This window comes from Strongylocentrotus purpuratus, unplaced genomic scaffold (assembly GCF_000002235.5).
Source record: "Strongylocentrotus purpuratus isolate Spur 01 unplaced genomic scaffold, Spur_5.0 spur5_contig_867, whole genome shotgun sequence".
NCBI classification, from domain to species: Eukaryota; Metazoa; Echinodermata; class Echinoidea; order Camarodonta; family Strongylocentrotidae; genus Strongylocentrotus; species Strongylocentrotus purpuratus.
Window position 1 is genome coordinate 1119794 of NW_022145576.1, and position 27433 is coordinate 1147226.

The 27433-nt window shown below is 39.2% G+C and overlaps 1 protein-coding gene across 1 annotated transcript; it reads left to right on the forward strand.

Annotated features, from left to right (window-relative positions):
* Nucleotides 1-235: 235 nt before the first annotated feature.
* On the forward strand, nucleotides 236-12447 carry LOC115920029 (glutathione S-transferase theta-1-like). The gene is made up of 5 exons (XM_030974894.1): nucleotides 236-347; nucleotides 1587-1729; nucleotides 5332-5499; nucleotides 6736-6756; nucleotides 12292-12447. Exons 1-5 carry the CDS (start codon nucleotides 236-238, stop codon nucleotides 12445-12447), a joined length of 600 nt encoding a protein of 199 aa, XP_030830754.1.
* Nucleotides 12448-27433: the final 14986 nt, after the last annotated feature.

Below are 27433 nucleotides of genomic sequence, written 5' to 3' on the forward strand. Positions count from 1 at the left end.
CATTATTTTGTCTGCTGCGGTCTCGTTCTCAGAAAAAACATTAGCGATATTCTTCATGCGCGCGATATCGTGCATGCATATCAATGCATATGGTGCACGTCGCGCACGCGCGTTGTACTTACGTACTGGCGTAACAAATCTCAGAATAATTGGTGTCCAGACATCGCACAAGGTTATCACCTGCCAGTAAAAAGCATCGTTATTTCTACCATTTAATGCCTAAATAAGTTGCAAAATGTCTGTTAAAATATTCTACGACGTACTGTCGCACCCTGCGAGGTCGGTGTTGATGTTTGTGAGAGCAAACAAGATCCCATACACTCCATGTCCAATAGCCATACGAAAAAGTAAGTGCACGTTTTTTGCTTTTGTAACTATTCTAACAAAGTATGGTCGAAGTTAGAGTTCTGGATATTTCGTGAGACGGGGGAAAGGATCAAACTTACAAATCAAAATAAATTGTTTGGATTTTGCGGTAGCAATAATAATGCACTCAACTGTGTTCTGATGGTTGTAAGACAAGAGATATTTTCAGCTAAATTACGAAATCAACTACCATCATTTGATATAATTTTATCAGCTGTAAAACGTTATTATGAAATGGAAAAATATATATACCAAACAAATCTCAGAGAGAATAAATTGAAAAAGAAATTGTTTCACTTTAGAAAATATTTTGAGAGTGTTTGAAATGTGCTAACATAAACATGATCATGTATTTTATGTTTGGTATTTTTTTATTATATATTTAAAGTACTAATTTTGTCATAAAAGTTATTATGGTTATTATCTGTGTCAAGCCATTATGTATGGAAATTATTTCTTTAATTATTAGTATATGATATATGGATATGCTGTATATGATGGAATTTGTTTTGAAAATAAAGAACCCTGTGGAAGGGGGGGGGAGAAGTGCACGTACTAATTCTATCTATTTCTCTGCCAGAGTTCGGGGGGGGGGGGTGTGTATCGAGGGGTTCTGCTGAATGTCGATTGAAAGACATGGGCCTGCCCTCGGGCCCATCGGGCCATGGCACACATAGCTGTATTACTATCCTGGCCAGTGGCGTACGCAGGATTTTTTCAAGAGGGGGAGGGGGGTTAAAATCGGGCCCAAAATTTCGCAACGACTCAGCTTTATTATTTTGCTCCCGAAAATTTTTATATTCAATTTTTCTCGAAAGCAGAAGTGTTTTAGGGTCTAAATTTTCTAGTTTTTATACGACATCCACAGGGACATCCAAATATATCAAAATTGTAAAGAATCACTATACACTCAATTTTCAAAATTGTCCAAAACTTTGTATTATTATTTACCTTTAATGTTAAGTGGAAAACACTCCATCCCTCGGATAGGACGTTAAATGGAGGCCCCGTGTAGAGAAGAGTCACTACCTTTGCACGTTAAGAACCTACTGCACTATTTGTATAAGAGTAGGGGGAAGCCCCGGTGTAGTGGTCCACCTGTAATACTCTGTAATACTCTGTAAAGAGGTCTGTATTCAAAAAGGAAAGAATTTCCATCTCTTTATTCTGTTATCTTTTGTTCATTGCCATGCCCTGCTTTGTAACCTTTGATCTTTTAGGTGAGCACCAATCCAAGGAGTATGCAGCCGTCAGTCCAATGATGAAGATTCCGGCTATGCAAGACGGAGAGTTCAAACTCACAGAGAGGTATGGATCAACAACACTGCCAGGTGCCGGAGACACATGTGCACCCAAAATTTTAGTCGCCCAAATTTGATGGGGGCCCACACATACAGTCCTTAAAAATTTCAATGTGGACACCCTCACAAAACAGGACACATGGGAACCTCATATCTCATATTTAAAACATTCATAACTTTCTCATTATCGATCTGCTTCATTTTAAACTTTTGCCATTCTGTAAATCTCGTTATTACTAGGGTTAGATTGCTCTTTAAAGCAGCTCTTTAAAATGAAATTCACACAAGGGCCTAAGCCATTGTTTTACATGTTTCAGCATTGTTTGTGTTAGGTAAGAATTCATATGAGTACTACAAAATGAAATACTATGCCATGTTTGTTTTTTCTTGATAGTCCAATAGCCAATCTTTGATTATTTATGGTTTAGATAATGTGATTGGATTATTCAGATGGTTTTTATTTTGATCATGGTGCAGAAAAAAAAACCTGTCTGAAATTACTACTGTGTAAGGTACTGAGGCTGCTTGGGATAAACCGAAATCCTGTTAGACTAAAAGCTACAAATTGTGATCAATTTTCTGCAGTTTTGTGCAGTTTTTGTAGATTATTTTTAATGAATTGATCAGCACTCCAAAGATTTTATTTGATGCCAAAATCTCTGATTGATGCAATTCGAAATAAATTTTTCCTGCTCTGAATATTACAGGTTCACAGAATGGAAAAAAATTGTTATAAACGGAATTCAGAACCATTTTGTGCGTTATCTGAACAATGCAGTATTGCAATAGTGAACAAATTTGTTATCGATGTAATTTCCAACAATTCATTCATTCTTTGATCAATGCATTAGCGCAAAAGTGAACAATTCTTTTATTTCTGTGAACAATGGACTATCACAGTTAAACAAATGTGATGGTTGCGACTTCCGAACATTTGTTTTAATTCTCTGAACCATGCAGTATCACAATAGTGAAATACGAGCAGGCCAAGCATGCATGCCCTGATCATTGGTACCCATCTCCAGGGGCGTCGCTAGACCTTTTTCAGTTGGAGGGGGGGGGGGGGATGTAGAGGCCAACGATTATCGACAAAACTAGACACCAATTACCGACACAATTAAATGTCCCAATATCTACAAATTTAACCCTATAAACCCGGGGCCGAAGGCTAAATTGTTTTTCCTATGGACTATCTATAGTACTTGCATATGCGCAAAATGGTCATTTTCCTCGACGACATAAATATACGAATTATCTCGTCAACTTAGTCAGCATCATAGCTATATATTTTGATGCAGGCGCGGAGCTAGGATCTTATTTTAGGGAGGGGTAGTAGGGAGCAAGCGAATCATTTAAAGAACGCGAAGCGCGCTGATTAGGGGGGTGTTCCTTAAATTATTAGGAAAAGAAGACAATTTATTGCACCGTTCTCGACTCTCAATCCTTGTCTGAATGAAGTTTCCCCCTTCCGTTTCCCCCTTCTTTGACGTTTCATTAAATTATTATAAAAAGAAGACAATTTGCTGTACCGTTCTCAACTATTAATCCTTGTCTGACTTCAGTTTCTCTACCTCGCGCGGAAGCTTTGACGTTTCATTGAATTATGAGAAAAAGCAGACGATTCGGTGTACTGTTCTCGATTGTTAATCCTTATCTGCATTCCCATCTCCCCCTCCCGCGCGGAAGTTTTGGCGTTTCATTAAATTATTAGAGAAAGTAGACGATTCGTTGAACCGTGCTCGACTCTTAATCTTTGTCTGAATGAAGTTTCCCCCTCCCGCGTGAAGCGCGGAAGCTTTGACGTTTCATGAAATTATGAGAAAAAGCAGACGATTCGGTGTACTGTTCTCGTCTGTTAATCCTTATTAGTGGGGGCCGTTAGAGATATTTTGGTGCAGATTCTTCTAAAAGCACCAAATTTGGCCCAGAGGTAGATTATACCATACTATTACGATTTCTGCCGGACGCCAAGAAGGGCGCTTTCTGGGACTGCCATATTGGGCAAATCCAAAATGACCGCCATCTGAGTTAAAGGTCATGTGTAGTTCCAAAAGGAGGCGTGTCGCACCCCACCCCCCCCCCTTTGTAGACGCCCCTGCCCATCTGACCTTCAGGATAGGGTCAAGGTCGATGAGTATCTCGCCTGGCAACACATGAACACCAGAATCAATGTTGCAAAGGTCTTTTGGAAAGAGGTTAGTCCTAGTTCTGTACAGATAAGCGCACATTTTCCAAGGATTGTTCGAAGAACCCTATAGACAAGTGCTTTAGAGACAATTGCTTTGTGTTCAAACTTCCATCAGTTAATAAACACCTTGATATGAAAGTGTGGGGTCACCCATAATACTCTTGACCACAAAGTTGAAATGCAATATATCATGCATATTCCATTCATCTTTCTGCTTATCTTCACATATTCCCGACTCGCAAAGTGCAACCATCACAAAGTATCTTCATGAAAAGTTTGACTGTGCGGATCACTGGTTTCCCAAGAGCCTTCAGCAGAGGTCAAGGATCAATGAATATTTGGATTGGCAGCATTTCAATATGAGAGCTCGTGTGTATAATGTATTTTGCGCAGAAGTGAGTCAAACATCAAATTGCGTGCAGTTTCAGTAAATTGTAACAGATTGTTTTGTATTGCATTCAATTTGAATAAACATCAATGCTCATATAGCCATAAACACATTGGATCATGTATTTTATGGAAATCATAGAAATTATATCATTGATTGGGGGATGGGTTTTGGGGGGTACTTATGAATGCCAGATTGGGCTTAAAATGTGGGGGAGGGGCATGGGCAGACTGTGCCCCCCACCACCCCCCCCCTTCGATCAACTACTGAGGTAAAGTATCAGTAGTATCAAAGACCAGAGGGTCAGAATCAAGTACTGCACTGAAAAGTACTACCAACTATTTTACCCAGTTCCTAAATCTAATATTGTACAAGATAGATAACATGCAAACCCCTACAAATAGGGTTTACATTACAATTCACATCGAGGGCTTGGTCTAATTAACTAAGTATATACAATGATCAATGATTTGTACATCTAACTTTTTGTTTGTCATGTTTCCACCTCATTCTGCCTCTCTGTTTTACTCTGTCTGGCTCTATCTCTCTCTCTCTCTTGGTCTCTTTCTCCCTAATTTATCATGTATATGTGTATAAAACATTATACAAGTCTTGTTTTTCATTCCCGTTCTCTTATCCCCCCCCCCCCCCTCTCTCTCTCTCTCTCTCTCCCTCTCTCTTTCTCTCTCTCTCTCCATCGTACTTTCCCTCTCTCACTCTTAATATTCTCCCTCCTCTCTCACCCTATGTCTCTATTTTCCCTCTCTCCCACACCCTCTTCCTCTCCCTGCCCCCTCTCTCTCTCCCTCGCTCTTTCCCATCTCTATAGTCTCTTTCCAACGTTTTTGTTGTAATAATGCCTTTAAAGACCGTCTGTACTAGTATGGCTATTAGACCACCCAGGGAGGTCACTGACAGGTGGCTATCTCATCAACTCAGCTCTCAATTAACATAAGAAAAAGAGGATCATGAGGGACCAACGGACACTGATTAGGCATTGTTTTCTACATAGAGGGAGCAAGTAGCTGCAAGTAGTACAGTGGTGCTTTAAGTTAAATAACACCCTACCGGTCTCCTCCTTTTCACAGGTGATCTTCCCCCGGATGACGGGCACCCCACCAGACCCTGCGGCCCTTGCACCAGACATCCAGAGAATGGAAGAAACCTTAGACAACTTAGAAAAGCACTTCCTCCAGGAAAAACCTTTCCTGTGTGGGTATGATATCAGCATCGCAGACCTGTTTGGCGTCAATGAGGTACCTTGATGATTTATATGGACCAGTTTTGGAAACGCCCCCCCCCCCCCCCTCTCAAAAAATGAAATGGAAGCTCTTATTACCAGTCATGTGAAAGAATATGTTTTGACTAATACGTCATACGTGACGATACAAATTTTGACGGGAAACCGCCTACTTATTGATAGATTTGGTAAATTATTATATATATCCGGACTGAATAGATATAGGGTATTACCATATACATCTTTCTGTGTACAGTGCTTATCACTTTACCAAGACTGGGCCAAATTTCTTATCATTTTGATGATTCCGGAACCTTGCAGTATACACCAATACTTATATGCTATATGATCAACCTTACCGATCGATTCCACAACGTTTCTTTCACAATGCAATCGCATGACCAGAAGGTCTTTTATACTAAGGGCGTGTCTTAGGGTTAGACGATTAAAGAATGCCCGGGATTGATTAGTATTGGTTGGTATTTTGACCCATAGACATCTTGAGTTCTTTTATATTAAGAGCATGTCTTATGTTTAAACGAGAAAAAAAAGAATGCCCTGGATTGAATAGTACAGTTTGGTCTTTTGATTCATAGGAATCTTGAGTAGTTTGAAGAAATATTGCCATTTAAATATATTCATTTAAAAGAAGAAGAAAAAAGAGTTCATTGTGATGGTCGAAGTACTAGTAGGCATAGTGACATACATTCATAGGTGTGGTTACTTCATACCAAGGTCTAATGATTCTTTAGACGATTAAAGAATGCCAAGGTCTAATGATTCTTTAGACGATTAAAGAATGCCCGGGATGGAATAGGATAGTTTAGTCTAAGATGTTTAGGTTTAATGAAGTGCACGCATGCATTGACATTCATTTATAGAATTGGTTACTCCATACTAGATGTTTTAATGATTGTTTTGGTTTCTTCATATAGAGAAAAAGGAAAGAGTTCATTGTGCTGGTCAAACACATAGATGCTCATTGACATTCATTTACAGAAGTGGTTACTGCATACAAAGATGTTTAGGTTTAATGAAGCGCATGCATGTAGCCGGTATTGGAATGATTGTATAAAGAAGGTAGTAGAAAGGGTAGAAGCTGGGGGGGGGGGGGTGAGGCGGTGGTTGTAAGCGGTGGAGAAATAGGTGCAACTTTATTTGTAGACATGTCTTTTCTACATAGGTTTTATTGTGTGTGTTATATGTTACGTAAATGTTTAATGTATTCTTCTTTTTTTTTCAATGGGGACAGTTTGTGGCAGCCTTTGATCTGGTTAGTTTTATATGGCTTGAATGTGGGCAACAACCTTTCCATCTCTCATCCACCTATATTATATACTCAACACGCACATGATGAGTAACACTAAAATTTCCGTCTGCAATTTGATATCCTTAAATGTAAAAGGTATTCGGGAGAAAAATAAAAGAAGAAGCATTTTCAAATGGTGCAAAGAAAAAGGTGGGAATATTATTTTTTTACAGGAAACCTTTAGCACACAAGATATAGTTAATACTTGGAATTCGATGTGGGAAGGCGAATGTATATACAGCCACGGTACTAATCATGGTAAAGGGGTTATGATACTATTTGATAGTGGAGTAAATATTAAGATACGACACACAGTTATCGATGAAAGTGGCAGATACATTTTTGCAGTTGGTTTTCTGCAGAATAAGGAGGTAATATTCGGAAATGTTTACTTCCCTGTTGGGAGCAAAGAGTTGGAACAATTGGAGTTTCTGGGCAAAGTTAGAAATATTTTGGAAAAAGATGAATTCAAAAGTAAACCTCTCATTATTGGAGGGGATTTTAATATGGTTAGAGATGTACATTTAGATTACAGTGGACATAATGTTAATAAAAAACAGTCTAAGCTTAGCTATGAATTTGAAAAGTTTTTAATTGACTATAATGCCACAGACATATGGCGTGTCAAAAATAATTTAAAGAAACAATTTACATATCACCAACAGAATCCTAAAATGCATAGTAGATTGGACTACTGGGTTATTTCGGAGAGCATAGAAGATATGGTATTTAGCTGCAAAATATTAACTTCAATTTCACCGGACCACTCAGCAGTAGAACTGATTATTAAACTACATTCTTCTACTAATCCTGTAATAAAAGCAGGATATTGGAAATTTAATAACAGTTTATGTAACGATGCAGATTATGTGAAAAGTATGAAAGAAGAAATAACACGGTTGAAACTCAATCTATCCAAAGAGATAATAGATAATAGAATATTATGGGATTATGTTAAAATGGAGATACGAAGTTTTACAAGAAAATACTGTAAGAAAAAAGCCAAAGAAAGAAAGGATAAGATTGTTGGTTTGGAAAAAGAAATTTCAAAGTTAGAGGAAGAATTACAAATACCAGCGAAGGTGAATGACAATTCTTTGATTAACGATTTGGAAAAGAAAAGAAGGGAATTGAAAAATCTTTACGGTTATATAAGTGAAGGGGTAAAAATCAGATCTCGAGCCCAATGGTTTGAAAGTGGAGAAAGAGAAACGGCATATTTTAAGCAACTAATAGATTTCAAAGAGAAAAAAAGTGCTATTAAAGAATTACAAGTAGATGGAAATATAACTGATGATGAAAAAGATATCATACAAGAAATTAGAAGATTTTATTCTAAACTGTATGCTAAATCAGAAGAAGGATTATGCGAAAATATTAATTTTTTCCCCAAAACCTTACCCAAATTAACAGAAAATCAGAGGAAGCTATGTGAAGGAAAAATTAACCAGGGAGAGTGTATTGAAATCTTAAAAGAAATGCAGTTAAATAAATCCCCAGGAAATGACGGATTAAATGTAGAATTTTATATTACATTCTGGCATGTAGTTGGTGACTTAGTTCTTAAGGCATTTAACGATACCATGAAATTCAAGGAATTGTCGCCTTCTCAAAAACAAGCAATCATAACGCTTATACATAAGGATGGTAAAGACCCCAATTTCATTAGTAATTATAGACCTATCTCCTTACTCAACGTAGACTATAAGATTATTACCAAAATACTTTCTAAAAGAATAAAAAAAGTTTTGAATGAAATTGTGTCGGTCGATCAAGTAGGTTATTTAAAAGATAGAAACATCGGTGATGCAATCAGATTAATCAATGATATGATTTTTCATACTTCTTGTTTTAACAAACCAGGGTACCTATTGGCAATAGATTATGAAAAAGCTTTCGACTCGATTTCACATAGTTTTCTTCAGAAAGTGCTCATTTCTTTCGGGTTTGGGCCAATGTTTTGTGAATGGGTTACAATTTTACTTACCAATGCTCAAAGTTGTGTTTTTAATGGGGGTAAATCAACCGGATATTTTAAAGTTCAAAGGGGTGTAAGACAAGGAGATCCGTTATCTCCATATTTATTTATTTTATGCATAGAATGCTTAACTCACTGCATTAGAAATGATAAGTTGGTAAAAGGTATTTGTTTTGGAGAAACAGAAATAAAGATGATCTTATATGCAGATGACATGTCAATTTTTGTACGAGACATAAACTCGATTAATAGAATAGAGGTAATCATGGAAAATTTTAGGAAAATATCAGGACTAAAGATTAATGGAAATAAAACATTCATTTTACCCTTAGGATCTTCTGTTGGCTCTGCGACTGTGTATCCTTTTGGAAAGGAGGCACACATTTTAAAAATACTCGGTATATATTTTGCATTAGATCCCAATGTGGCGGAAGAGATGAATTACAAAGAAATATTAAGCAAAATAAAGAAATTGTTAAATTGGTGGAAACAAAGAGATCTTACTTTGATAGGAAAAATTCATTTACTGAAAACATACGCATATTCAAAACTAATCTATGTAAGCTCTTTGACTCCAGTGCCTGAATGGGTTATAAAAGAAATTGATGAGATCTGTTTTAATTTTCTATGGCGAGGTAAAGACAAAATTAAAAAAAGTACGATGTATTTTGATTACAAGCAAGGAGGATTAAAAATGCTCAACTTTCAACTTTTTGTGAAAGTACAAAAAGTGATGTGGATTAAAAGACTTGTAACAGGAAACCAGAGAGTTAAATGGAAAAAGTATTTCAAATTTTTAATGAGACCTTTCGGAGGAAATCTTATTTTTTACTGTAACTATTTACCTAACAAGATCGATTTACAATTACCAAAATACTATCGGGATTTAATAAACATTTGGTTAGATATGAATGATTTTATTAAAAAAGATACAACTCACAAAGGGAATGAAATTTTTTTAAATAATAGGTATATACACAATAGTGGAAAAACATACTTCAATGAAAATCTTTTCTTAAAAAATACTTATAGATTGTACCATATTATAGATGGAAAAGGAACATTAAAGTCGGAAACTTATTTCAGATGTATGGGACTAGAGGAAGAGGAAATATCAATGCTTAAAGAAATCTATGGTAATATACCAAAGGAATGGAAAATCGAATTAACAAAGAGGCAAATTTCATTTCATGATCTAAAAATAGAATTTATGTTCACAAAAAAAACATTCCAATTTGAATCGGTTTGTTCGAAAAATCTGTACAGGGCATGCATACAAAAAATGCAAGACGTCCCTGTCAGTTTTCAGAATTTACATTCATCATACAATCTGTCGGTTAAAGAAATTGAAAAGGTTTTTGTCCGACCAAGAATTAGTACTTTAGATAATAAACTAAGAGAATTTCAATTCAAATTGCTTTATAAAATTGTTTATGTCAATCGTTATTTATACAGGTTTCAATTCATATTAAGTGATAAATGCTCATTTTGTGGAAAAGAAGAGGAAACATATAGGCACATATTTTTTGAATGCGAAATGGTGAGAAAATTATGGGATCAATGTAGTGATAGTTTGGATATTCCAATCCTTAAAGATATGAGCTGGAAGGAAGTTCACATTGGATTAGACGAAATAACCGAAGATAGGCAAATGATTAATCACGTGGTTTTATTAATTAAATATTTGATATTTATTAGTAGGGAAAAAAAGAAGCCTCCAAGTATTGAAGAAATAAGAGAGAAAATATTCAAAAGTAAACGGGAAGAAAGAAAGAGTGCTACTGAACGAAATACGTTGACGCTCCACTATAAAAAATGGGAACATCTCAAGGTAAACATGGATAATATGCAAGAAAATGCAAGGGATGAGGAAAGGGGGGGGCCTGCCCGGTTCACAGCTGTGTGTGATTGACCGGTCTCGACTGCCATAGACTGCCCACGTCTTCTTGTATCGTTTTTTTTGTTTTTTTGTTTTTTTTTGTTTTTTTTTTGTTTTTGTTTTCTTTTTTTTTTGGTTTTTTTTGTTGTTTTGTGTTTGTTGTTGTTGGTTTTGTTTTTAACGGGGGTAGGGGATTTAACAAACTTTATTCATTCGATATAACTAAGTTGATTGTAGTCTGTACTTTGTTCCAATATGTTATAAATGATAATATGTAATAGGGATACTAGTAACACAGAACAAAATATAGAGGGGGGGGGGTTATAACAATATTAATTCATTCAATATAATTGAGATTACTGTATTTTGTACTCTGTAATTGGTTTCAATATGTTATATATTACAATTTGTATGAATTAATATTATTTATTGAGTGAATACAATAAAGAATATTACAAAACAAAAGAACTGGTCTATACCTTCAACAACTAAATTATTCATACCTTTACCTTGTTTTGTAAGTTTTAAAGTACCGGTATGTGATAAATAACTTGTCCCAATTTATGTTTCTTGAGAATGTGACATGAAAGCTTACACTCAAAAGTATTCAGCCAGTCCAGCTTTCTTTCTTGAGTAACAAGAAGAAGAAAAAATACATCAAAATTGCAAGCGGTATGAATAATTTGGTTGTCAAATGTATAAAGATTATTGAGGTATATACATGTACAATGTATATTTAAGTTATTCTGCGTCTTAGTACGATAATCATTAGAAACAAGGAGGTCATTCTGTATTTCTTGTAGCTTTGCAGAATTATATGGCACATAAAAAAGTGACTAGAACACAAAGCGGACACATTTTTTTTTTTTTTTTGGTCTCGAAATTTCATAATTTGACATTTTTTGTCGTTGGGGGGGGGGGTAAGGTGCTAATACATGTACCTTTACGGCTCCCAACATATGTTCCAGTGCATCTATAAGTTATCTGATTCATCTCAATTACATTAAAAGAAAAATTGGGCATAATGGAGGCAGTTGGGGTATGCGAAACCTTTAGATTATAATATTATGGTTCTTCCTCTGTGTAATTAAATTGTGATTTTAAACAATTATGTGTTATATCTTGAATAAATTTGATGATTTTGTTTGTTTTAATGTAAATAGGCTTAATCCCGACACATGAAAACATAGAGTTTGGGATGTGAAATTACATTGCTGAAAAGGCTGAATATCGATGTTCAATTCCGTTAAAGGTGAAACAAAATTAGTTACCAGATTGCTGATTCTGTTATGTCAGTTTGACAGAATAGAGCAAAAGAAATGTCCGGTGAAAAGAATTGCATTTCAAATGCCCTCATATTCAAAATATGAAAAGAAATAGCTGAACTGTTCGGACCAAACCTTCTTGCCACTGATTGCCAAATGTGTTTGTAGTCCTATAATTATGCAAATTCCTGCGTGAACTGCATGCGGCTTTAAGCAATTGCATCAATAATTAGTTATCATTTTGATAATCACAAATCTCAATATACTCTATAATGAACCTTTTTCAATTGCATCCAGAAAGTTTCTTTCATGGTGTAATTCCATGACCAGTACTCGACTTTAACTTAAAATATTTAATCTTTTTCACAAACCAACAGGTTATACAGGTGGAACCCTGCGGCTATGGCACGCTAGACAGAAGACCAAAGCTGAAGGCGTGGATAGGGAGAGTGAGAGAGCACGTACAACCAGAGATCTTTGACGATGTCTCGCAACTCATGTACAGACTCGCCAAAGCAAAACAAAAGCTGTAATTTGTTATAAAAAGTAGATGGTACAAGTGCATGTGTTTCACAGGTTAATTTTCCAAACTTTGTGGTCCTTTATATTTCATATTTCATTTGACAAATAGATAACAATGGCCAGAATACTATGTTTCTTTTTTCTCATTGAAAGCTTTGAGGTTGAAATCTTATCATGGGGCAAATATTCCAGGGGGCTCACCTTCCAGGGGCAGTGACGTAATGACAAAAAACGTTTGGAAGTGTGGGGGGGGGGCAGAATCTGCATCACCACCACCGGATCCAGGGGGGCCGAACAAAGAGAGAGAGAGAGAGAAGGAAAAGAAGGGAAAGGGAAAGAGGAGAGAAAGGGGAATGAAGAGGAAGAAGAAAAGAAAAAAAGAGGGAAGAAGGAGATCGGGGGAGGAAAAAAGACTTGGCCTCCCAGGCTGTTGCCTCCCCCCCCCCCCCCCCCAATCAAAAAATAAAAGAGAAGGAAGGAAAGGGAAAGAAAAAGGAAAAGATGAGATAAAGGGAAGGAAAAAATAGGAAGAAGAGAAGAAAAGAAGGGGGATATCAGTTGCAATTTTACCGCCTACAAGTTGTGGGTCGGGGGAGGGGGGCAAAAGGCCCTTGCCCCCCCCCCGTCCCCGCTTTAAAAAAAAGAGAGAAGGGAGGAAAAGGAAAAGAGGAGAACTAAAAGGGAACAAAAAATGGGACTAAATGCCTAAAACCCTGAGGGCTCTGCCCCCTGGATTCCACCTTAGGCCCTAAGGCGGGCCTTAGATGCTCATCTGACGGTAATTTAATGCCTAAAATCCGTGATTTCTGGGGGCTCTGCCCCTGGACCCCACGCCAAATAGTGTCCTGCCAGTGTCACAAAATAATAATAAATCTAAAAATGCTCTTCTGACCGTATAATTAAACGCCTAAACCCCCTGAGCTTCCGGAGGCTCTGCCCCCTGGACCCAACCAAGGGCCCTAAGGCGGTCCCCTTGATACTCATTGGCCCGTAATTGAGTGCCAAAAACCCCTGAGCTGCCGGGGGCGGACAAGGTATCAACATTATGTTCATCTGACCGCAGGCGTGTAGCCAGGGGGGCGGTGCGGGTGGTCCCCCAAAAAACGCCGGCCAAAACAAAAAAGGAGAGAAAAGGAAGAGGACTTAGGAAAAAAAGGGAGTAGACAAGGAACATTTTTGAAATTCAGACAAGGATTAAGAGTCGAGAACGGTACAACGAATCGTCTTCTTTCTCTCATTATTAAATGAAACGTAAAAGCTTCCACGCTGAGCGCGAGAGGGGGGAAAACTTCTCGCTACCCTAAATAGGTACGAAAATCTCGAAATTCGCGAGACGAGGTAATTTTCACTCTCTCGGGTCGTCACTACAACTTCCGGTATAGAGTCCCATCCCAAGTCACGGCCTTCATCCAACCCCATTTTCAGGGTTCTTACGCTTGGAATCATGAGCCCAGCACTGTGCAGCCTCACAAAAGAAAACCATCGTCACTGATGTCAAAAGACGCAAAAAACAACGAATGAAATGTTCAAATAAACGTTGAAATATTTGCGAAAAAAAAACAAGACCGAGCAGACGACATATTCGGTGCATACACGTTGTGTGGCGACGGCGTTTTACGTTTGCGCTATCGCGCGCCTGCACAGGAAGCTGTAATGTCGAAAAGCTATCCCATAATGCAATGCGCGTTTTCAGGATTTTCCCCGGATCTCGGCAGAATCGCTATTTGGGGTAGCGAGAATTCAGACGAGGATTATTTTCGAGAACGGTACAATGAATCGTCTTCTTTCTCTAATAATTTAATGAAACGTCAAAGCTTCCGCGCTTCGCGCGGAAGGTGTGGGGGGGGGGAAGGAGAGGAGCTGAATTCAGACGAGGATTAAAAATCGAGAACGGTAATATGAATCGTCTTCTTTCTATAATAAATTAATGAAACGTCAAAGCATCCGCGTTTTGCGCGGGAGGGGAGGAGGGGTGGGGTGAACTGAATTCAGAAGAGGATTAACAAACCGAGAACGGTACAACGAATCGTCTTCTTTCTCTAATAGTTTAATGAAACGTCAAAGCTTCCGCGCTTCGCGCGGAAGGGGGAGGGGAGGAACTGAATTCAGACGAGGATTAAAAGTCGGGAACGGTACAACGAATCATCTTCTTTCTCTAATGATTTAATGAAACGTAAAAGCTTCCGCGCTTAGCGCGGGAGGGGAAAAAAGTGAATTCAGACGAGGATTAAGAGTCGAGAACGGTACAGCAAATCGTCTTCTTTCTCTAATGCATAATTGAAACGTCAAAGCTTCCGCGCTTCACCATTGCGTACCAATATTTGGCTCGCATAATTTTAAATTTGGGCCTCCCCCCTAAGAAATTCTGAATCCGCGCCTGCTTATACGTTACATGCAGGCCCCGCGGAACGTTTTTCAAAGTGGATCAGGTAGAGCGTAAACCCCGAAAGCTCAGGGTTTTAAGGCATTAAATAACGGTCAGATAAGCATATTTAGATACCTTATTTGTGACACTGGCAGGTTACTAATAATTGGTGGAGTGTTCAAAGGGCAGAGCCTAAAGAAGCTAAGGGGTTTTAGGTATTATATAATGGTCGGATGAGCATCCAGGGGGCAGAACCCCCAGAAGCTCTGGGGTTTTAGAAATTTAATTACGGTCAGATTAGCATCCACGGAACCGCCTTAGGGCCCTTGGTGGGGTCCTGGGGGCAGAGCCCCCGGAACATCTGGGGTTTAAGGTATTTAATTACGGTCAGATGAGCATCCACGGGACTGCCTTAGGGGCTTTGGTGGGGTCCAGGAGGCAGAGCCCCAGAAGCTCTGGGGTTTAAGGTATTTAATTACGGTCAAATGAGCATCCAGGGGACCGCCCTAGGGCCTTTGGTGGGGTCCAGGGGGCAGAGGCCCCGGAAGCTCTGGGGTTTTAGGTATTTAATTACGGTCAAATGAGCATCGAGGGGCCCGCCTTAGGGCCTTTGGTGGGATCCAGGGGGCAGAGCCCCCGGAAGCTCTGGGGTTTTAGGTATTTAATTACGGTCAAATGAGCATCCAGGGGACCGCTCTAGGGCCTTTGGTGGGGTCCAGGGGGCAGAGGCCCTGGAAGCTCTGGGGTTTTAGGTATTTAATTACGGTCAGATGAGCATCCACGGGATCGCCATAGGGCCCTTGGTGGGGTCCAGGGGGCAGAGCCCCCGGAAGCTCTGGGGTTTAAGGTGTTTAATTACGATTCCGAACATTTTGTTTAATCGTTCAACCAATGGAAAATAATTTATGTTGTATGATAGATGAATCAATTCAAAGAAATTGTGCGTTCGGCATATATATAGGGCACTGGTTTTATGCTCATTGCAGTTACAAGATGAACCGTAACAAAAATAGTATTACTAACTATATACTTACAAACCCTCACATTCCTCACCTTTGTAGCTAGGAAAAAGACATCTACATAAAGTGTCGATAAATAGTCTCTGGCCGGTGTGACCGCGCCGTTTGTCCTACCAGTTTCGTTTGTCCGTCGGACATAATATGCGGGTTTTCTGCTCGCACGGATCGTCCGTGACTCGCACGGATCGTCCGAGGGACGATCCGTGCGGATTGCTATCCGCGCAGTCTGTACCCCCATTGTTTTACGTGTATATTTGATAAAAGGAAGAAACTCGGCAAATCAATGTATTTAGACTCATTGTAAATCATGTGGTTGGCATTTTTTCTAGAAATTACATAATGATAACTCTCTACAATTGTTTTAAGCAAATGGGCCAGTCCTTTATTCTATGAAGGCGTACTCGTGATATCGGCCCCACAATTACTGTTGTAATCAATTGTACGTGGCTTCGTACTTACGGTCAGATGAGCATATTTTAATACCATATTCATGACACTGGCAGGTCACTAATTGGCGTATGCTCCAAGGGGCGAAGCCCCCGAAAGCGCAGGGGTTTTAGGCATTACAATTAAGGTCAGATTAGCATCCAGGGGCCAGCCTTAGGGCCCAAGATGGGGTCCAGGGGGCAGAGCCCCCGGAATTAGCTCAGGGGTATGGGCATTTAATTACGGTTACATGAGCATACTTTCTTTTCTATTTCTTTCTATTTAACTCTCTTTAATATACTTTTTCAAAAGTGTGGGGTGGGAGGGGGGGGGGCTTGAGCCCCCAAGCCCGCCGTTCCGCGGGACCTGACATGTCGGCCTCTAAATAGTAAATAAGCACATTTCTTGCCTGACTGTAAATTGTGATAATGTCATTCTCCAACAAACGCATTCAAATTAGAAGAAAAAAAAAATCACTTTTAAAGTTTATATTGGTGGGGGGGGGGGTAGGAACTGGCTGAATACTTACACCTATGGTGTCGAGGGGCTCTTTCTTCATTTTTTTGTTTGGTAATAAATAAGGTTAGTTTGTGTGGGTGTCACTCAGGCGCGGATATACGGGGGGCGATGGACCTGCCCCCCCCCCCCCCCTCCTCTTTGAAAAAATAAGAAAGGAAAGGAAAGAAAAAAGAAAGGAAAGGAAAAAGTAAAGAAAGAAGGGCTAAAAACACGAGTTAGAAGAAGTCCCATCAGGGCACTCACTTATCCGTATCAGGAGGAAAAATACACGGGGGCTCGGGGTATTTTTTCTCTGATCCGTATATAGGACAAGGCCCTGGGGCAGCTAGCCATACTCCGATATTTGGGTCGTTTTCCGATCAGAACTAGCCCTAACTATCATTCAAGGATTTTTTGTTTCAGAACCTAAGACAAAGTTACCCAATCCCTTTAAGTTTCAAAAAGTAGACTTCATTGAACTGTTAATTAGGCTCAGGAACCGGGAGGAGGGGGATTGGGGGCACAGCCCCCCCCCCCCAAAAAAAAATATTGGGGGGGGGGGGCTCAGAGATCATTGAGCCCCCCCCCCCCCCAATATTTTTGGCGGGGCTTATAGATGTCATTAATCGAGCCCCTCAATCTTTTGGTGGGGCTTAGATATCATTTAGTCCTTAGGGGCTAAGATACCATTGAGCCCCCAATATTTTAAGTGGGGCTCAGATATCATTGAGCCGCCCTCCTCCCCAATGATTATATTCTTGGCATGAAACTCATGTATACCTATAATCTACAGACGTACCATTCAAATATAAACATTTTATAAATATTTATTTTGGGAGGAGGGAGGGGGGGGGGTCAGACATCGGATATCGCATATCATTGACCCAAAAAATATATTTTGTGGATCTCGGATATCATTTAAACCCCCAAATATTTTGGAGGGACTCTGATATCATTGAGCCCCCCCCCATATGTTGGTGGGGCTCAGATATCATAAGCCCCCCCCCCCCTCCCCTCAAGTGTTTTTGGTGGGGCTCGGATAACATCACGGAGCCCCCCGATATTTGTGTGGGGCTCGGATAACATTACGGAGCCCCCCGATATTTTTGAGGGGCCCGGATATCATTGAGCCATCCCCCCCCCCCCAAATATTTCGGCCGGGCTCGGTTGTCATGAGCCCCCTCCCCAATATTTTGTTCGTGCTGATGAGTTGAGGGAAGTGTATGCCGGAGATATTGACTTTGTAGCATTAACTCGGCAGCTAACGAGCCTCCCAGGCGCGTGTGACGATGAGAGTAAACCTATCAAAAATATACATTAAAACAACCCGTGAGATTTTCAACAACACTCCAATCTATAAGAAATCATTCTCAGAGGTGCACATCCTTCTTCTCATTTACCTTACAATCCCGGTTACAACGGCAACTTGCGAGAGAACATTCTCTGTCTTGAAACGGATCAAAACTTCTCTGATAAGTACAATGACCCAAAGAAAGCTCAACCAAAGCTTAATATTACACATATATAAATCTCGTAAAGATAAACTGAACTTGAAAACTATTGCCCAAACTTTGTTTCCAGGAACACAAAAAGACAAAACTTCTTTGTCACATTTGTCTGAGGATGCATGAAAAGAAGAAAAGTCTGAAATTTTTCGCCGCGATGACATAGACGAGGAACAAAGAATTTATTTTCAGGTGCAAATTAAAGACAAAGAAGGATCTCAGAATTATATTATTGGGTGGTGCCACATTTCAGTTTTTAAATATGTCCGATTATAGGCATGTGTGACAATAAAAGTTTTGTTTTTCACGTTCCTGGGGTATTATTTTTTCCAAAGGTGTTAATTGTGTGTTTTGTCATACTTAATACATGTAAAATAAACTGAATATCTTATAATTCAACGATTTCTTCAAGTAGGCCTACTTTTATTAATTTCTTCAACTGCTTAAAAGTAAGGCTACAAATGCTTTGTTATTGTAGAGCTGTAGTGTGAACAGGCTAATTAGTAATTCACATTTATAGATTGGTGCACATCATTATGCTTGATCATCCTCTCCTATCTGTTTGTTTTCATTCCTCTGTTAGTCATCCTTTATTTGCTACCTATGATATTTGAATATTCATTATTTCCTTTTATTATATAAATGATTATGTAAATCCCTATATATGCAAAATAAACCCTGGAGGTTTAAAGTTGTAAAGCCCATGGCAGTTCAACACACGCAATCATGAAATAAGGGTGTCTTCATCGAAGTGTCTCTGTAAGTTTAGAACCACACCCTGTGCCTACCCGCTCAGGCCACTCTACATTCAGGGGCGTCGCTAAAGGGGGGGGGGGGGTGTGGGGTTGAAGTCGGTGATATTTTTTTATGTCGGTCGGCCAGAAATTTTTTTCCCCTTAGAACTGTGACTTTTTATCGGACAAAGAAACTTTTTGAAAATTGAGACAATGATTTAGAGTCGAATCAATGAATCGTCTTCTTTTTCTAATAATTTAATGAAACGTCGAAGCTCCCGCGCTTCGCGCGAGAGGGGGAGAAACTGAATTCAGACAATAAGGATTAAGAGTCGAGAACGGTACAACAAATCGTCTTCTTTTCATAATAATTTAATGGAACGTCTAAGCTACTGCGCTTCGCGCGGGATGCCTTTCACCCATCCCCTCCCCCACCTAGGGAGCGCTTTGCGCGCTCTTTAAGTGATTCGCTTGCTCAATACCGCCCCTCCCTAAAATAAGATCCTAGCTACGCACCTGCATTGAAATATATAGCTATGATGCTTACTAAGTTGACGAAATAATTTGTATATTTATGTCGTCGACGAAAATGACCATTTGCGCATAACAATTTAGCCTTTGGCCTCGGGTTTATAGGGTTAAATTTGTTTACTTTTACATTTACTTTTGTCGGTAATTAATTGGTGGCTTGTTTTGTCGGGAATCGTTGGCCTCTATACCCCCCCCCCCCCCCCACTGAAAAAGGACTAGCGACTGACGACACATCAGGCCTATACTTGCGTTTTGTGAGAGGCTCAAGTATCCGGGCCAGCTATTTATAGTTGAGTAAGTTTTGAAGAAAAACAAAAACGAGTACTCGCTCTCCAATCGTATTGGTTATTGGGAAATTTCGAATGTCATCAAATATGTTTTTTTCCTTTTAACATAATAATTGTTTTGCGACTCAATTCAGGCCTGACTGAATATAAACTTTTTCGTAAGGCAACAGACAAGTAATTTAGTCATATACCTGATTAACATTTGAAGATTTCCTATACTAGTGCCTGGCCGTGCGCGTTCCATCTTTGAACACTAAGTTGCACCTGAAATTGCAACATGTGCATTATAAGCTCCAAACGCTTTCTTTCATACAAATACACCAACAAAAAATCCCCAAAGCTTGAATGCATACTATTTCACAAGATGTAATTAAACAATATGAATTATATTAATGATACACTTACATGTACATGCAAATGCATGATCATTTTTGCGCTTCTTGCTCCCAGCAAAATAGTTTCCTCCTACATTTAATTTTGTTGCTGTTATGAGTTTATATTCATATTTTTGTTATCAAACAGGAATAAATAAATGAATATATAAATACATTTGTACAATGATAATTGTAAAATGATGATAGAAGAACCAATGAAAGTCGCAACTGATCTTCCCTTATTCCTTTTCTTTTCTTCCTCTTTGTTTTCTGTCCCTTTCTCTCCTCTTTCCATTTCACTTCCCTTACTTCTCTCTCTCTCTCTCTCTCTCTCTCTCTCTCTCTCATTTAAGTTTGCTGAGGGTGGCAGGGGCCCTTCGCCCCCTCCCCCCGATCCACGCGATTTCGGTGGGAATAATTGCAACTGATCTCTGCTTCTTTTCACCTTTTTCTTTTCTTCTTCCTCTTTTGTGTTCCATTTTAGCTCTCCTCTTTCCCTTTCCCTTCTTTCTCCCTTTTTTTGGCGGGGAGGGGGTGGGGTGGTCGGGGAGGGGGCAGAGGCAAAGGCCTTTCTCCGCGATCCACATCTTGTTTGCAGAAAAATTGCAACTGATATTCCTTCTTTTCTTTTCCTCATTTGTTTCTTTCCCTTTCCTTCCTTCTCTCTTGTTTTGCGCGCGGGGGGGGGGGGGGGGGCAACAGCATAGGCGGCAAGGCCCTTCCGGCCCCCCAATCTCCTTCTTTTCGCCTTTTTCTTTTCTTCTTCCTTTTCTCTTCTTTCCCTTTCCCTTATTTTCCTTCCTTCTCTCTCTCTCTTTGCTAAGGGGGGGGGGGGAGGGAGGGGTACAAATCGGGACAAATTGCAAATGATCTCCCCTACCTTTCTTCTTCCTCTTTTTTCCCCCTTTCCCTTCCCTTACTTCTCTCTCTATCTCTTTCTCTCTCTCTCACATTTAAGTGTGCTGAGGGAGGCAGGGGCCTTTCACCCCCTCCCCCGATCCACACGATTTTAGTGGGATTAATCGCAACTGATCTCTGCTTCTTTGCTCCCTTTTCTTTTCTTCTTCCTCTTTTGTGTTCCATTTTAGCTCTCCTCTTTCCCTTTCCCTTCTTTCTCTCTTTTTTTGGCGGGGAGGTGGTGGGGTGATCGGGGAGGGGGGCAGAGACAAAGGCCTTTCTCCGCGATCCACATCTTGTTTGCAGAAAAATTGCAACTGATGATTGATTGATTGATTGATTTTATTCGACAAGCTTCCAATATACAACAATATACAATAATAACAGATCAAAAATAAGTCAGCTTGAACAGGATAACCCACGAAAGCTCGAGAGCTTATTTCCAGTGGGGTCCCTTACAGACATGTATACAATTAATAAATTAAAATAGTAATATTTACAGACAGATAAGAAAATTAAAAGAACTACTTATTAAAGATAATAATAACAACATTAAACTGATGATAGAAATGATATTAAGTACAAGAAGAAAAAGAAGAAGGAGAAGAAGAAAAAGAGGAGAAGGAAGAAGAGGAAAATAATGATGAATTTGTAGAATTTCTATAACGTACGAAAACATAAGTATATACAACATGAAAAAGTATGAACCGACAGAAGAATAACAATTTCAATCATATAACATGTCATTCACTTCTCTTCTCTGACAGTCAAGTATTAGGTATTCCTTTAATTTCCTCTTAAAATGATCATAGTTTCCTATTTCTTTTACACCATTGGGAAGGGAATTCCAATGTTTTATGGCATTGTAATAAAACGAATTTCCAATACTACCTACTCTTTCTGGTAAGTTAAAGTTGAATCGTCTATTTCTTGTATTATAATCATGTACGTCAGTAACAAGATCGAAGTTGGATCGAATATAATGATTCGCCCTAGTATGATATATTTTATGCACGTGATGCAATGCGAGTTGTTTTGATCTTTGGTCGACTTCAAGAAAACCAGCTTTAGAAAGTTCGCTATAGCCAACATGAGTTCTTGGACCAGAACAGTTGATAAATCTCACCATTTTGTTCTGTATAATCTTCAACTTCTTTTGATCTGACTTGTTTATGTTACTGTACCATGCAGGGTTAGCATAGTCAAATAAACATTGAATAAGAGCAAAACAGAGTGTACGTCTTGCTTTTAAATCCATACAACTTTGATATCTGTACAAAAATTTCAGACGAGAATTTGCTTTTTTTACAACTGATTCTACTAAAGATGAAAATGAAATTGCGCTAGCCAACTCAATGCCTAAATACTTCACAGACTCTTTTCTCTTGATTGCTTGATTATTGTGTGTCACTTTGAATTCAAATGACTTTTTAGAACTACTTTTAGAACAAAATAAAATGCTTTCTGTTTTTCCCAAGTGTAAAGAAAGCTTATTATCAGTCATCCAATCGACACACGTAGACAGCTGTTCACTGAGCTTTTCCTCAATATATTTAGGATCAGGATTTGAATATAGTAGTACGCTGTCATCTGCGTACAATAATAGTTTGAAGTCTTTTATACAAATACACATATCATTTATATAACTTGAAAATAGAATTGGGCCTAAAATACTTCCCTGAGGAACACCGCATGTTATAGGCATTAGTTTGGAACGAATATCATGAATGGCCACTACTTGGTGCCGATTAGATAAGTAGGATCTGAACCAATCTAAACTTGCCTTATCAAAACCCATTAGTTGTAACTTCTTCAATAAGACGCAATGATTAACTGTATCAAAAGCTTTTTGCAGATCAAGGAGCACCATACCAACAAAGCGTCCTTGGGAAGTTTCTCTCCTCAAATAATCAGTCAAATGAATTAGACATGTTTCAGTCGAATAATCATGTCGAAAACCAGATTGAAATTCATAAATTATATCATTTTCTTTGAAGTATCTTTCAATTTGAACACAGACCGATTTTTCTAGAATCTTTGATGCTACGCTTAAAACACTAATAGGTCTATAGTTGCTAACATCAGTTTTATCTTTCTTTTTATAAAGTGGAGTCACTTTTGCTATTTTCATATCTTCTGGAAAAGTACTCGTCAAGATAGATAGGTTCATTAAGTAACTTAGAGGCTTAAATAAAACCTTCGCACCATCTTTTAGAAATTTAGCTGGAATCAAGTCTAACCCAGTACTTTTTGATACATTCAACTTACGTAACTCTTTGAAAACAAATTGTTCACTGATTGGTAATAACTCGAAGCTGTTTTCACGTACACCTTTTCTTTCGTAAAAGTCACGAATACAATCATTGTCTGCGCTGAAAAAGTCTTTGGAAGGGGGGAGTTTGTCTACTAATTTGGCAGCCACATTTGTGAAATGAGAATTGAATTCATCAGCGATGGCCATCTTATCATGACATAATTCCCCATCAATTTTAATGACAGATTCTTGTTCTTTTCGCTTCTTATTTTTCAATCCTAAGCTTTTTAGATTCTGCCAAAGTTTTTTCGAATCTTGTTTATTTTCTTCTATCTTGTTTTGTAAGTAATCGAGTTTAGCCTTTTTCACCTCTCTTTGGACCATATTTCTTAATACTCTGTATCTTTTATAGAGCTTCTCATCTTTTGCTCTTTTCCTCCATTTTTTGTATACTATATTTCTCTCTTGAATTAGGGAAAGAATATCTTTAGTCACCCAAGTTTCTGATCTTTGTTTTATTCTTATCCGTTTCAGTGGCGCTATCATATTCAAATTTGAGATAAAAACATGTTGAAATATTGACCATGCCTCATTTACATCTGTACAGTCAGTTATTCGTGACCAATCAACAACAGATAGTTGAAGATTGAAAGACTCTTCTGTATATTTTTTCATGGATCTGATATCATTAGTCCTGTGATGACCTATAGCCAGTCTAACATTTGTCCGTGTACAGAAAGTAAAATAATGGTCGCTAATACCTAGATCAATGACACCACTTTGACTTATTTTATTTTCTTTGGTACAACCAACATGATCCAATAGAGAAGAACATGTAGGTGTAACGCGTGTTGCCTCTTTAATGAGTTGACTAAACCCATGAAGACTCAACAAGTCAATATATTTTTTAGCCAGTGGCGATTTGCGAAGAAGACAAATATTCATGTCTCCTAAAAGAATTATTTCGTCATCCTTCTTTAATGTATCAAGAATATTGGACAATTTCTCGATAAACAAATTGTTTTTCGGAGGTCGATACAGAACACCAACAACAATTGGTTTTGATCTTGGTATAAGCAAATTTATCCACAGGGATTCCGTATCTCCAGTACTTATAGCATCCATAATATTAAATGCAATATCATTTCTGATATAGAAACATACACCACCTCCAGAGCCAGAGGATCGATCATGGCGTATGATTTTATATCCGTCTATTTCAATTTCTTCATCATTTATGGAATTGTTTAACCATGTTTCAGTGAAAGCAATAATAGACAGCCTTTTTCTTTTAAAAAGAATTCTAAGTTCCGATATCTTGTTTAGAATAGACCTCACATTAAGGTGTAAAAAATGAAGACCTTTAACTTTAAACTTTTCTTCAAATTCTTGATAAAGAGAAGTGTTTTCATCTCTGAGGTTTGGCTGAATTACTCTTGCTATCGCATGCTTTTCAGGTGTAACGCGCGTTATCTTAAAATAGTTTTCTTTTAGTCTATACTCGTTTTGGCTTTCTTTCTCTAAACAATCGTCGTTAAATAATGAGTCACAAAAAGATGGCAGACAACATGTTAAACAATTCCACTTCTCATCAGGGCATTCATAATATAACCTGCGGTACTCTGAAAAACTGATAGCTTGACAATTAGTGTGAAACCATTTTTTACAATAAGAACACAGAAGGCCGTGTTGATTACATTTGACTGGCTTATCACAGTTCCCACAAGGGAACTTATATTTTCGACCGTCAACTATAATTTTCGGATCATCACTAGATTTTGTCAAACTTTCACTTAATTCAATACCCTTCTTACAAATTGAAGATATTTCGCCCAGTCTTTCATGTCCACCTTGGATGGTCTGAAGGCTGGTTTCAGTCGTGACCTCTGTTTGACTGCACTGAAATCCAAAGATCTCCCAGAAACAGATTCGGCGTAGGACTTTACGGGGCTGCTTTTCTCCTCATCAGAATGAAGACTCTGGTTTTCTCGGTAGATGGCTTGATGCCGCCTTGCTCCAGGTTCACTGCCTGTAACTTGATCGGACGACCGTTGAGTCCAGCCATGGCCTCGTGTTGTCGGTTGGTCAGCACTGTTGATGAGGCGTTTCAGGTTGCCTGCCAAGATTCGTTGACCGGCTCTGTTGAGGTGAACGCCATCACGCCCGAGATGCTGCTCGCTGATATCATTGTTGATGATGAGGCCCCATCTGTTCTCGCTGGCTGCCAACTCCATCAGATAGTTGATCTCATCAACCCGCTTCTTGTCCGCTTCACTCTCCCCTCTACGATGGATGATCGTAGAGACTGAGACGTTAAACCCCTCGGCAGCAACAGACTTGCCGAGGTCTGTGATTTGGTGGCAAACTTCACCAGCACCCTCAGAGATGTTATTGGTGCCAGCGTGGATGATCAGTTCTCCCCCTGGCTTGAGAAACTCGCAAGGTGAAGAGGTGAATATGTCTCTCACTTTTGCACCGGGAAAAGAGACGCACCTCACATTCTTGCTGCGGGAGAGATGTCTTCCGTCGATGTGTTTTATCATGGAATCACCGACCACAACTACATCTCGTTTGTTGCGGATCACACTATGTCGGTGGCGGTATCCCTCTATCTGCTCATGGTATGGTGGTGAAGTAGAAGTAGTACTAGTAGGTGTTGACAAAGATCGGTCTGAGCTGTCATCAGTTGCGTCGTTGTCAACAGTTGCGTCGCTGTCATCAGTTGCGTCATCAGAGATAACTTCAGAATGGGTGATGTTGGTTTTGGAGAACAACTTCGCCTGATATCCCTTCTTTTCTTTTCTTCTTTTGTTTCTTCATTCTCTCTTGTTTTGCGGGGGAGGGGTGAGGCAACAGCATGGGCGGCAAGGCCCTTCCGGCCCCCCGATCTCCTTCTTTTCCCCTTTTTCTTTTCTTTTTCTTTTCCTCTTCTCTCTTCTTTCCCTTTCCCTTCCTTCTCTCTCTCTCTCTTTTTGTTTGCCAGGGGAGGGCAGGCGAAGGCCTTTCGTCCCCGATAATTTCGTTAGAATTGCCTTTATTTATAATATATTTTTCTTATTTCTATCCACTTTTTTGTGAACAAGATAACTTGAAAATGGCTCGATGAAATGCCTTGAAATTTGGCACACATATTATGTATAGGCATATGTACAAAGCACAGAAATTTGTTCAATCTTGACCTTGACTGATAACGTCATCTAGGCGCCATTTTGTAAAATTTTACGAAAATCAACTCATGATCATATCTTCATAACCAAAAGGTATTTCTCATTATATTTATCATGATCAAGGTCAATATCCGTCCGGTCAATTGCAGGTCAAATAACGCGCGCGTGCGCGTACGTCCGCGCGTCAATGCGCGCGTAAAATTTTGAAATGCTCAAAATCGTCTCAAAATCATTTTGCTTACGTTTTAGGCCATTCTAAGCATTTTATAAAAAATCGCGCACACGCGCATACGTGCGCGTTTTCGCGCGTTAAACTATTGCACAACAAAGAATCGCCATTTCTTTTCTTTCATAAAATTCCACATATTTTTACAAACAAATTGACAGCATGTTTATCTCTTTATAACTATTAATGACGGAATGATCGACCGTTAAACAAATTTCCGTGCGCGCGAGCTCTTGTAATACATAGCATATATGGGCAAAAACATGCCTATGCAAAATCCATTATAGCTCTTTAGGATGCAAGGTGACCCCAATTTTTTTTCATATTTTGATAGAGTATGAGTCGGAGATATGATTTCATGTCTCATTTGGCCATTAAGTGTATCGTGACATCATCATAATGGGTTCCATGACACATGCTCCGCCGACCATTGCTCCGCCGACATTTACTCCGCAAAACGCGACAATTGCTCCGCGACAGTTGCTCCGCCGACAGTTGCTCCGCTGACATGTGCTCCGCCGACATGTGCTCCGCCGACAATTGCTCCGCCGACATTTGCTCCGCCGACAATTGCTCCGCCGACATTTGCTCCGCCGACAATTGCTCCGCAAAACGCGACAATTGCTCCGGTGACAAATGCTCCTCGAACGACTATTGCTCCGCCGACAGTTGCTCCGCCGACAATTGCTCCGCCGACATTTGCTCAGCCTGAAG